Here is a 12864-nt window from a genome sequence, read left to right as displayed (position 1 = left end):
GTACACACACACAGACAACATGGCCACTGTACACACACAGAGACAATATGGCCACTGTACACACACAGACAACATGGCCACTGTACACACACAGACAACATGGCCACTGTACACACACAGACAACATGGCCACTGTACACACACAGACAACATGGCCACTGTACACACACACAGACAACATGGCCACTGTACACACACACAGACAACATGGCCACTGTACACACACAGACAACATGGCCACTGTACACACACAGACAACATGGCCACTGTACACACACAGACAACATGGCCACTGTACACACACACAGACGACATGGCCACTGTCCACACACACAGACAACATGGCCACTGTACACACACAGACAACATGGCCACTGTACACACACAGACAACATAGCAACTGTACACACACACAGACAACATGGCCACTGTACACACACACAGGCAACATGGCCACTGTACACACACACAGACAACATGGCCACTGTACACACACAGACAACATGGCCTCTGTACACACACATACAACATGGCCACTGTACACACACAGACAACATGGCCTCTGTACACACACAGACAACATGGCCACTGTACACACACAGACAACATGGCCACTGTACACACACATACAACATGGCCACTGTACACACACAGACAACATGGCCACTGTACACACACATACAACATGGCCACTGTACACACACACAGACAACATGGCCACTGTACACACACAGCCAACATGGCCACCGTACACACACAGACAACATGGCCTCTGTACACACACATACAACATGGCCACTGTACACACACACAGACAACATGGCCACTGTACACACACAGACAACATGGCCACTGTACACACACACAGACAACATGGCCTCTGTACACACACATACAACATGGCCACTGTACACACACAGACAACATGGCCTCTGTACACACACATACAACATGGCCAATGTACACACACACAGACAACATGGCCACTGTACACACACAGACAACATGGCCTCTGTACACACACATACAACATGGCCAATGTACACACACACATACACCATAATAACGTAATGACCACGGCCACTGTACACACACACATACACCATAATAACGTAATGACCATGGCATCTGTACACACTCACATACACCATAATAATATAACGACCATGGCGTCTGTACACACACACACACATACAACATCATAATGTAACGACCATGGCATGTGTACACACATACACCATAATTATGTAATGGCCATTGCATCAGTACAGGCACATACACCATAATTATGTAATAACCATGGCATGTGTACACACATACACCATCATTATGTAATGATCATGGCAATGTTCGCTTCGTTCGGGGTGGGATCGTAATACAGTGGAACCACCCTTTAAACACCTCCCAAAATCAGGTCTTTCAAAGGGGGAGTCTTAAAATGGAGGGGGGGGAGTCTTAAAATGGAGAGGGGGGGGGGTCTTAAAAAGTGGGCTCCACTGTACACAAACAGTCACAAAGTAGGACTGACGTACACCGGAGACAAGGGGCAACCCTTGTCAGATATATCGGCTTTAGATCGCCCTAGTAGCTACACGATCCGGTTTGGACTTTATAAAGACGTCACCACACACCAAGGAATACATTTTGATAACTGTTTGAACGTTCCATTATTCAAATGATAAATGTCACTTTGTTGAGGTAATCTTTCAAGACTGTATTTTTGTCTTGCACTGTAATTTTGTCTTGCAGTCTTTGATTTTTTCTCGTCTTACTTTTCAGTTTCCCCTGAGAATTGAAACGTGCACGCACTTGCTGTATTGCAGATTAGAGTACCTAAATTCGAAGGGCCGGTTTCGGTCTGTTCGCGTCAGTGATGGATAATTGTCAGCGCTGCCGGGATACAAGATAAGTGGATGAACAAAGTCGGGACAACGAAACCGCTTTCCAGTTGCAAGTGTGTCCAAATGATAACAAAGCGAATGTCCCTTGGGCTTATAAAGATTAAATTCGCCAGACATCGTCTCCAAAATGGCGTCTCACAAACAAAATATTGAACGATCAACGGCACTAACATTATTCGTACTAATCACTCAGTGAATCATCATCAGATAAATTTGCACAAAATATTAATAATACCTACCGTCTCCTCCTCGGGGTCTACACACACGTCACAACCGGGGCACAGTACTTGCAACCCGGAGTTTGATTGGTTGCGCCAGTAGTAGGTGGTCTCCATCGTTTTACATCCGGGTGGGGGCGGCGGACACGGCAGAATAATACATCCTCCCTGACCCATAGGAAGACCTAGACGCACGCAAAATTACTGAATATTTCACTCGACAATTTAACAAGTTAATCTCATTTTCTAAACCGCCCCAATCTACACCCTCGTTTAGTCCGCTTCCACTGCGACGAAACTAAAGCAAGGAAACACTGAAACAAATGCAAGGCGAACGAAAGAAAAACAAACAAGAAAAATTGATAAAGAAAGAGCTTCTGTTTCCCTTTGTCGGATGGTTGTGGACTTTCGTGAAAATTGAGTTTGTAGCCTATATGTACAGTCTGTCCCATTCATATACAAAGGTTTCCAACTGCGAACTTTCCACTAAAGTAATATTGAAGTAAAATGATCAAGAAAAAGTACTAACCGTCTGTAAAGTAGTGCATGCAAGTGGCGCAGACCACACAAGTCAATAGAACGACACAATACATGGCACCAATCCCCGCTTTGGAACGCAAGTGAGCACTGAAGAAGGAGACTGTGACTCTAGACTGGCCGATATCTGCTCAACAGGGTCGCACTTAAAGTGACACTCCTTTCTGACGTTGTTTCAGTCGTCTATATAAAACAGCCATTGTACCCTGTAGAGGACCGGCACGGTTGGCCTAGTGGTAAGGCGTCCGCCCCGTGATCGGGAGGTCGTGGGTTCGAACCCCGGCCGGGTCATGCCTAAGACTTTAAAATTGGCAATCTAGTGGCTGCCCCGCCTGGCGTCTGGCATTATGGGGTTAGTGCTAGGACTGGTTGGTCCGGTGTCAGAATAATATGACTGGGGGAGACATGAAGCCTGTGCTGCGACTTCTGTCTTGTGTGTGGCGCACGTTATATGTCAAAGCAGCACCGCCCTGATATGGCCCTTCGTGGTCGGCTGGGCGTTAAGCAAAAAAACAAACAAAAACAAACCCTGTAGAGGTCTATATAAAACAGCCATTGTACCCTGTAGAGGTCTATATAAAACAGCCATTGTACCCTGCAGAGGTCTATATAAAACAGCCATTGTACCCTGCAGAGGTCTATATAAAACAGCCATTGTACCCTGTAGAGGTCTATATAAAACAACCGTTGTACCCTGTAGAGGTCTATATAAAACAGCCATTGTCCCCTGTAGAGGTCTATATAAAACAGCCATTGTACCCTGTAGAGGTCTATATAAAACAGCCATTGTACCCTGTAGAGGTCTATATAAAACAGCCATTGTACCCTGTAGAGGTCTATATAAAACAGCCATTGTACCCTGCAGAGGTCTATATAAAACAGCCATTGTACCCTGTAGAGGTCTATATAAAACAGCCATTGTACCCTGTAGAGGTCTATATAAAACAGCCATTGTACCCTGTAGAGGTCTATATAAAACAGCCATTGTACCCTGTAGAGGTCTATATAAAACAGCCATTGTACCCTGTAGAGGTCTATATAAAACAGCCATTGTACCCTGTAGAGGTCTATATAAAACAGCCATTGTACCCTGCAGAGGTCTATATAAAACAGCCATTGTACCCTGCAGAGGTCTATATAAAACAGCCATTGTACCCTGCAGAGGTCTATATAAAACAGCCATTGTACCCTGCAGAGGTCTATATAAAACAGCCATTGTACCCTGTAGAGGTCTATATAAAACAGCCATTGTACCCTGCAGAGGTCTATATAAAACAGCCATTGTACCCTGCAGAGGTCTATATAAAACAGCCATTGTACCCTGTAGAGGTCTATATAAAACAGCCATTGTACCCTGCAGAGGTCTATATAAAACAGCCATTGTACCCTGTAGAGGTCTATATAAAACAGCCATTGTACCCTGCAGAGGTCTATATAAAACAGCCATTGTACCCTGTAGAGGTCTATATAAAACAGCCATTGTACCCTGTAGAGGTCTATATAAAACAGCCATTGTACCCTGTAGAGGTCTATATAAAACAGCCATTGTACCCTGTAGAGGTCTATATAAAACAGCCATTGTACCCTGCAGAGGTCTATATAAAACAGCCATTGTACCCTGTAGAGGTCTATATAAAACAGCCATTGTACCCTGTAGAGGTCTATATAAAACAGCCATTGTACCCTGTAGAGGTCTATATAAAACAACCGTTGTACCCTGTAGAGGTCTATATAAAACAGCCATTGTACCCTGCAGAGGTCTATATAAAACAGCCATTGTACCCTGCAGAGGTCTATATAAAACAGCCATTGTACCCTGTAGAGGTCTATATAAAACAACCGTTGTACCCTGTAGAGGTCTATATAAAACAGCCATTGTACCCTGCAGAGGTCTATATAAAACAGCCATTGTACCCTGCAGAGGTCTTGCAATTGTGTCAGGATTCATTGAAAAATAATGTATGCCGTGCACACTGTCGTGCGTGTTCATGTGAGTGTGTGTGTATGTGTGTGTGTGTGTGTGTGTGTGTGTGTGTGTGTGTGTGTGTGTGTGTGTGTGTGTGTGTGCGTGCGTGCGTGCGTGCGTGTGTGTGTGTGTGTGTGTGTATGTGTGTGAGTGTGTGTGTGTGTGAATCCAACTAAGCTAAAAGGGGTCACCGTAATCTTTGTTTACATTTACTTCACATCAGAGCAATACAAAAACAAGACGGAACAAAAAGAGCGAGCAGCGATATAACAATAGCAATAACAATAACAATAACAATACTTTATTGCAGTAATATGAATACATTAAAATGGAAAATTGTCTTCGACGCTTCCAACTTGCGTGGTAAAGATTTGCCTTATAACGATTTGCACATACACAATAATCATACATTGACACACAGCTGTCGTCCAAACTAACATTCACAGAGAAGCAATGAAAATAAAAGTTATCTTGAACTTCTGCGCAGATATTGAATTCACAAGAAACTTCACAATTCAGACTCTAATCCCACCTACATCATGTCCAGACAAACAAACTATATCAAGGCAAAATATATCATATCAAAACAAAACTCAGACGGTGTTCCTTGCAATGTCACGAATACAAAATGCACGATGTTTCCTTTCCCAGTGCATGTCGACGCTCTCGTGCGTGTCTTAACCTATTCATCCGGTGAGGCCAGAGACGTAGTCGAGGCAGACCGGACAGACGGGACAGGGCTGACCGTTACTGGCCACCAGCTGGGAGGGCTCCCTGGTGGCGTGGACAACACAGGAGGAGGGCAGGGGGGCGCACAGGATGTCCTCACACTGCGACTCTTTGGTCAGCTCCCTCTCTGGCCTCTGTAATGACACAGACAACATGGCCTCTGTAATGACACAGACAACATGGCCAATGTAATGACACAGACAACATGGCCTCTGTAATGACACAGACAACATGGCCTCTGTAATGACACACACAACATGGCCTCTGTAATGACACAGACAACATGGCCTCTGTAATGACACAGACAACATGGCCTCTGTAATGACACACACAACATGGCCTCTGTAATGACACACACAGCATGGCCTCTGTAATGACACAGGCAACATGGTCTCTGTAATGACACAGCCAACATGGCCAATGTTATGACACAGACAACATGGCCTCTGTAATGACAGACAACATGGCCTCTGTAATGACACACACAGCATGGCCTCTGTAATGACACAGGCAACATGGCCTCTGTAATGACACAGACAACAAGGCCTCTGTAATGACACACACAACATGGCCTCTGTAATGACAGACACAACATGGCCACTGTAATGACACAGACAACATGGCCTCTGTAATGACACACACAACATGGCCACTGTAATGACACAGACAACATGGCCTCTGTAATGACACAGACATCATGGCCTCTGTAATGACACAGACAACATGGCCTCTGTAATGACACAGACAACATGGCCTCTGTAATGACACAGACAACATGGCCTCTGTAATGACACAGACAACATGGCCTCTGTAATGACACAGACAACATGGCCTCTGTAATGACACAGACAACATGGCCTCTGTAATGACACACACAACATGGCCTCTGTGCACAAACACACACCACACATGTACCAATTGAGAGGGAGGGCTTCCAAAAGAAGGCGGGGGTACAAGGGCTGGTCAGGCGGGGACGCTGTAGAAATTTACCATTTGAATGGAATATGGTGGGTCTCTCTTTGAGAAAAAACAAAAACATTTGCCGAATAACAGGGGCGGAGTGTTGCTTCCAGATTGACCCAGAACCTCCCCCCCCCCCCCCCCCCCCCCCTTCTCTAGATCCAGCCCTGTAATTGTGTACCAGTGCCTAGAGACGACATCGACATCACTGGGTCCTACGGAACTTTACTGCCAGCTGACTCGGTGAGTTTTGCAGCTTTCACACATGAAAGGAAACACGCTGCTTTGTGAAAAAAAAATAAATCATGACAGGGCCGGACTACCGGGGGGGTTATGGGGGCTGCGCAACCCCCCTCCCCCCCTAGCCTAAACATGTACCTCACTTATTTAAAACATTTTTTATTATTGTTTATTTTATGCCGTTTTATGCAAGGAGCGACCATTTTCCTATCTCAGAATATGACCTACCCATCAGTTTCAGGGGCCCCCACAAGGGGTTCTGCCCCTTGACCCCGCCAGGGGGAACATCCCCCTGGACCACCACTGGCAAACACACACACACCCTCCTCTTAGCCTAGTCCGGCCCTGCATGAAGATGATCGAAGATTAAGCGTAAGGGAGGGGGGGAGGGGGAGGGGGGGAGGGGGGAGGGGGGAGGGGGGGCACACGACAACCAGATCTGAGATGGTGGTGAGCCAAATATTTTTCACAGGAATAACTATGCCTTCACTTACTGAATAACTCTACTATCGATCAACTGATCAGCATTTTCGCTCAACCGATCACCGAGTGAATCACCATCAAATAACTCGCAAGGTATTACAGTACTGACCTCGTCCGCCTGAGGCTCTGTACACATCTCACACCCCTGGCACAGGACTTGCAAGCCGGTGTCTGATTGGTTGAGCCAGTAGAGGGTCGGTGCCAGCTGTTTACATCCGGGTCGTGGTGCAGGACAGGGCAGGAACGGACATCCTCCCTGACCCATCGGAAGGCCTAGACGTATGCAACATTACCAAGTACATGTACGAGTACATGTTGTTGTTGTTGTTGTTGTTGTTGTTGTTGTTGTTGTTGTTGTTGTTGTTTGTCACGTTTTTACATTTAGTCAAGTTTTGACTAAATTTTTTAACGTAGAGGGGGGAATCGAGACGAGGGTCGTGGTGTATGTGTGTGTGTGTGTGTGTGTGTGTGTGTGTGTGTGTGTGTGTGTGTGTGTGTGTGTGTGTGTGTGTGTGTGTCTGTCTGTGTGTGTGTGTAGAGCGATTCAGACTAAACTACTGGGCCGATCTTTATGAAATTTGACATGAGAGTTCCTGGGTATGATATCCCCGGACTTTTTTTCTTTTTTTCGATAAATACCTTTGATGACATCATATCCGGCTTTTTGTAAAAGTTGAGGCGGCACTGTCACACCCTCATTTTTCAATTAAATTGATTGAAAATTTGGCAAACCAATCTTCGACAAAGGCCGGGGTTTGGTATTGCATTTCAGCTTGGTGGCTTAAAAACTAATGAGTGAGTTTGGTCATTAAAAATCGGAAACTTGTAATTAAAATTATTTTTTCATTAAACGATCCAAAAACAATTTCATCTTATTCTTCGTCATTTTCTGATTCCAAAAACATATACATATGATATATTTGGATTAAAAACAAGCTCTGAAAATTAAAAATATAAAAATTATGATCAAAATTAAATTTCCGAAATCGTTTTAAAAACTATTTCATCTTATTCCTTGTCGGTTCCTGATTCCAAAAACATATAGATATGATATGTTTGGATTAAAAACACGCTCAGAAAGTTAAAACGAAGAGAGGTACAGTAACTGAAGCGTGCTATGAAGCACAGCGCAACCGCTACCGCGCCAAACAGGCTCGTCACTTTCACTGCCTTTTGCACTAGCGGCGGACTACGTTCAGTTTCATTCTGTGAGTTCCACAGCTTGACTAAATGTAGTAATTTCGCCTTACGCGACTTGTTTGTATTTCACTCGAAATGTTTCAACAAAAGTGACTTATTCGCTGAGGAGCCTCACATCCCTGATGACGACAGAACTGTGACACACACATGGCAAAAGAACGAACGAAACAAAGCAAGAAAACAAACAAACAAACAAAAACACAAACAAAACAAAGCAAACAAACCACCCACCCAACCAACCAACCAACCAACCAACTAACCAACCAACCAACCAACCAACCAACCAACCAACCAACCAACCTAAGCAAACCAACAAACGAAAGGTGAACAAAAAATAAAGACCCGGTGAACATGTGTGGCAGGTTGTGTGGATCTTCTGCTCATGGTGGTAACTGGTTGACTTCAACGAGTTATAATAATTATGTCATGAATTCTTGAAATCCAGCGCATTAATTCCATTTCGGAATTTATCGTTACCCTTCAAGATTAAGCTGCCATTTTCCTACAGAGAAGCTCAGTTTCAACAATGACCTTCCACTGACTCCAGCAAAATTACAGTAAGTAATGGCAAAAATAAACAAGTCGCGTAAGGCAAAATTACTACATTTAGTCAAGCTGTGGAACTCACAGAATGAAACTTAACGTAGTCCGCCACTAGTGCAAAAGGCAGTGAAAGTGACGAGCCTGTTTGGCGCGGTAGCGATTGCGCTGTGCTTCATAGCACGCTTTACTGTACCTCTCTTCGTTTTAACTTTCTGAGCGTGATTTTAATCCAAACATATCATATCTATATGTTTTTGGAATCAAGAACCGACAAGGAATAAGATGAAATAGTTTTTAAAACGATTTCGGAAATTTAATTTTGATCATAATTTTTATATTTTTAATTTTCAGAGCTTGTTTTTAATCCAAATATAACATATGTATATGTTTTTGGAATCAGAAAATGACGAAGAATAAGATGAAATTATTTTTGGATCGTTTAATAAAAAAATAATTTTAATTACAAGTTTCCGATTTTTAATGACCAAACTCACTCATTAGTTTTTAAGCCACCAAGCTGAAATGCAATACCAAACCCCGGGCTTCGTCGAAGATTGCTTTGCCAAAATGTCAATCAATTTGATTGAAAAATGAGGGTGTGACAGTGCCGCCTCAACTTTTACAAAAAGCCGGATATGACGTCATCAAAGGTATTTATCAAAAAAAAAGAAAAAAACGTCCGGGGATATCATACCCAGGAACTCTCATGTCAAATTTCATAAAGATCGGCCCAGTAGTTTAGTCTGAATCGCTCTACACACACACACAGACAGACAGACACACATACACCACGACCCTCGTCTCGATTCCCCATTTAGTCAAAACTTGACTAAATGTAAATCAAAACTTGACTAAATGTAAAAAATAGGAGAAATAAAATACATGAATAAATGAAATTACTAACCATCTGTGAAGACGAGCATGCACGTGGAACAGACCACAACAGTCAGCAGAGCAACGGAATCCATGGCAACCATCACCACCGAAGGACGTTGATAAGCACTGAAATGCTAGGGACTCACTCGGAAGGACAAGATGACTGAAGACAGAATGGCCGAGATTACAGGGTAAAATATAGTAAAGAGGTCATTTTCAAAATGAAACACACCGGGCTGTTCCAGTGGGGAAGATAAGACAGTCAAGATGCCGGTGTAACGATGTCATCTTGGCCCCGTGGTCATATTGCCCCCTCGATATGTACATACGATGAGTATTCAAGACTGAAATGTTGTTTCCTGGTAAAATTAAAGAAGTGAAATTATTTAAGGACGAAAAGCATGTCAGTTTTTTGCATATGAAGAAAATTGGTGGTGAAATGTAATAGATTTCACCCCAAATGTCGATTTCTTCCGAGTGGTTACGTCCCTTGAATGAGAAGGGACACATTTTAGGTTGAATCAAATTTCTAAGTTAAATACAAAACATTGGTTGGACAAATTTGGCCCCACGAATGTAAGGTACCCAAGGTCGCTCATCAGTACTATCGAAGGGTGTTTTTTTGTTCAGTGTGGAGTTTATACAAGATCAACGAGGCCGAGACAATCGTAATAATTATGACCATGGGGCCAAGATGTCATCGTCACACCGGCCTTACACTTATGCTATAGATGTCTTGCAATTGCGTTGTGTGCTTGTAGATATAGGGGTCAGTGTTAGATACAACTTCACAGTTCTTATCTCTGTACGTGTGCCTGGTGGGTCTACTACACCAGGGCATATTGATGTGGCGGCCTATGCAGATATAGACGAGACCCCCTTTTCACTCGGACTCCCACTATAAGACACTGTAGTTTTGTTTGTTTTTCTGGTGTGTTTTTTATAAGGATTTTCTGTTTCCTAAAAAAAACACCCAAAAAACGTGTGTATATTTACCACATTTAGGACTGATTACCTCCCTTTCAAGGCCTTTCACGGTCAGATCTTGGAGGTCTTAACGGGGGGTTGCACTGTCTATAGAGAATACTACATGACTTGCTGTGTCTATAGAGAATACTACATGACTTGCTGTGTCTATAGAGAATACTACATGACTTGCTGTGGCTATAGAGAATACTACATGACTTGCTGTGTCTATAGAGAATACTACATGACTTGCTGTGTCTATAGAGAATACTACATGACTTGCTGTGGCTATAGAGAATACTACATGACTTGCTGTGTCTATAGAGAATACTACATGACTTGCTGTGTCTATAGAGAATACTACATGACTTGCTGTGTCTATAGAGAATACTACATGACTTGCTGTGTCTATAGAGAATACTACATGACTTGCTGTGTCTATAGAGAATACTACATGACTTGCTGTGTCTATAGAGAATACTACATGACTTGCTGTGTCTATAGAGAATACTACATGACTTGCTGTGTCTATAGAGAATACTACATGACTTGCTGTGTCGTCACGTACCAGATTTTCACGAGTTGTTTTTTTAAATATTGAACTGCGAGCGAAAGCGAGCTGTTCAATGTATGTCTCTGGAAAAAGCAACGAGTGTAAATCTGGTACGACACAGCAAGCCATGTAGTATTCTGTCACTTATCCTACATACTGTACTTACGTGTATTTTACTGAAAATGTCCTGCAGTCGAGGCAGCTAACTTGAAGACGCTTGTTTTGGAACCTCGATCTCTTCTAAAGCCTCGTGCAATCTATTACGTCAAGTAAAGAAACGTCACGAGTCACTCTGAAAGTGTGGCGTGACGTGTTAGTTCTAAAAATTCATCGAGGCGGGTGAATTAGCGAGCGCAATTTTTTTTTCTATAATGACGTTTGTCTCGGTGACTTTGGCATCATAAGCAGTGGAAAAACAGGTCCCTGCCAGACTTGCTTGACATGACCTCATTTACATGATATACACACGTGTGATTTGAACGATTATTATCTCACGAGTGTCTCTCTCACGTATGTAGGATAAACGTGCATATGATCTGTCGAACTGGTAGGCTATGTTTGTATTCATCACAAGTTGGTGCAACTCTTAATTCTTAGTAAATGTGATGTATTTTATGTCTGTAACCGCCCGACACTGCATGACAATTTTCCTTGTTTTTATAAGGACCTAACATTTTGAGTCTTGAGTCTTGAGTCTGAGTCTTGATTTAGTGAGCGATGGTTGTTAAATCTTTGCCTGTTTTGTGTCAGCATCATCATGTTCTTTTAGTTTCTCACAAACAATGACTACTCACTGAGTGCTCGCTGGTAGATGCAATTTCCAGTTCAGTTTAGATGACGGCTTAGTGTTAGCCTATATTGTCCGACAGACTGTCGCATTTTGATCATAGGTTTGTTGTGTTGTAGATATACTAAACAAAACCAATCCATCAATCAATGACGCTTATATCGCGCATATTCCGTGGGTACAGTTCTAGGCGCTCTGCAGTGATGCCGTGTGAGATGACATTTTATACGGCCAGTAGATTGCAGCCATTTCGGCGCATATTTACCTTTCACGGCCTATTATTCCAAGTCACACGGGTATAGGTAGACAATTATTAACGATTATAAAACATAAAGAAACAACAGAAAAGTCTGATATTTTCCCAGGAGAGTGACGAAACTTTAAGATGACAAAAGGACGGGCTTTCACCGAAAAGTTTCAAACGTTCAGAGCCCTTCTCACGATAGACTCTTTCCACTCAACTGCTGGTTCAGGGGAGGGAACTACAATGAGTGCATTTGATTGAATGACTGAACAAGGGACGAACATATTCCCGACTCAACGCATTCAGACAGTTCTCCGGAAAGAACTAGCTCGGGATTTTGTGGGTTGTGTAAGAGTTGCTTTTTAAATTTTTTTATATATATATATATATATAAAAAGAATGCATCCTGAGCTCAGGTAAAATGAGTTACACTGTACTTCCCTTCGGGTCTCATTTATCAGACAGGATGCCTTTGTTTTCGGCCTTCTCTGGAGAGGAAATCGATTATTTTTTTTTTAACATATTTAGAGCTTTTCGTAATGTGTTATTGATATAAGCAGATTCGTGACCGTCGATGATTTTTCATGGTGTTGTGTAATTTTTAGATGACAAAGGAATTGATATGTAAGACAGTTTCAAGCGAGCTATCTTTCGCGGGTGT

At 42.9% G+C, this 12864-nt stretch overlaps 1 protein-coding gene and 1 long non-coding RNA gene across 3 annotated transcripts in view; both read right to left on the bottom strand.

The window, feature by feature from the left end:
- The window catches only part of LOC138976769 (uncharacterized), a 4990-nt gene extending 2174 nt beyond the window's left edge, over positions 1 to 2816 (bottom strand). The window contains exons 1-2 of the long non-coding RNA XR_011459142.1: positions 2649 to 2816; positions 2141 to 2304 (exon numbers count right to left, since the gene is read on the bottom strand). This is a non-coding gene — a long non-coding RNA (uncharacterized lncRNA). The remainder of the gene's footprint in view (positions 1 to 2140; positions 2305 to 2648) is intronic.
- A 2091-nt stretch (positions 2817 to 4907) lies between these two features.
- On the bottom strand, positions 4908 to 11420 carry LOC138977502 (uncharacterized). 2 transcript variants are annotated; one of them, XM_070350348.1, is made up of 4 exons: positions 11339 to 11420; positions 9682 to 9816; positions 7144 to 7307; positions 4908 to 5485 (listed from the first exon to the last, which is right to left on the bottom strand). In XM_070350348.1, the coding sequence occupies exons 2-4, from the start codon at positions 9752 to 9754 to the stop codon at positions 5309 to 5311; spliced, it is 414 nt and encodes a 137-aa protein (XP_070206449.1). In that variant the 5' UTR covers positions 9755 to 9816; positions 11339 to 11420; the 3' UTR covers positions 4908 to 5308. The 2 variants fall into 2 exon arrangements, with proteins under 2 accessions (XP_070206449.1, XP_070206450.1); XM_070350349.1 differs by lacking the exon at positions 11339 to 11420 and having other exon boundaries at positions 9682 to 10008.
- Positions 11421 to 12864: the final 1444 nt, after the last annotated feature.

This window comes from Littorina saxatilis, linkage group LG9 (assembly GCF_037325665.1).
Source record: "Littorina saxatilis isolate snail1 linkage group LG9, US_GU_Lsax_2.0, whole genome shotgun sequence".
Taxonomy (NCBI): Eukaryota; Metazoa; Mollusca; class Gastropoda; order Littorinimorpha; family Littorinidae; genus Littorina; species Littorina saxatilis.
The sequence above is the reverse complement of the archived record's forward strand: the minus strand, read 5'-3'. Positions and strand labels throughout refer to the sequence as shown.

Excerpts from the sequence above, each read along its gene's own strand:
- LOC138977502 (XM_070350348.1), bottom strand. The coding sequence starts at position 9,754 with ATGGTTGCCATGGATTCCGTTGCTCTGCTGACTGTTGTGGTCTGTTCC. Across the intron at positions 7,308-9,681 it reads CATGCTCGTCTTCACAGATG|GCCTTCCGATGGGTCAGGGA; the intron begins GTTAGTAATTTC and ends GCATACGTCTAG. Across the intron at positions 5,486-7,143 it reads CAGAGCCTCAGGCGGACGAG|AGGCCAGAGAGGGAGCTGAC; the intron begins GTCAGTACTGTA and ends GTGTCATTACAG.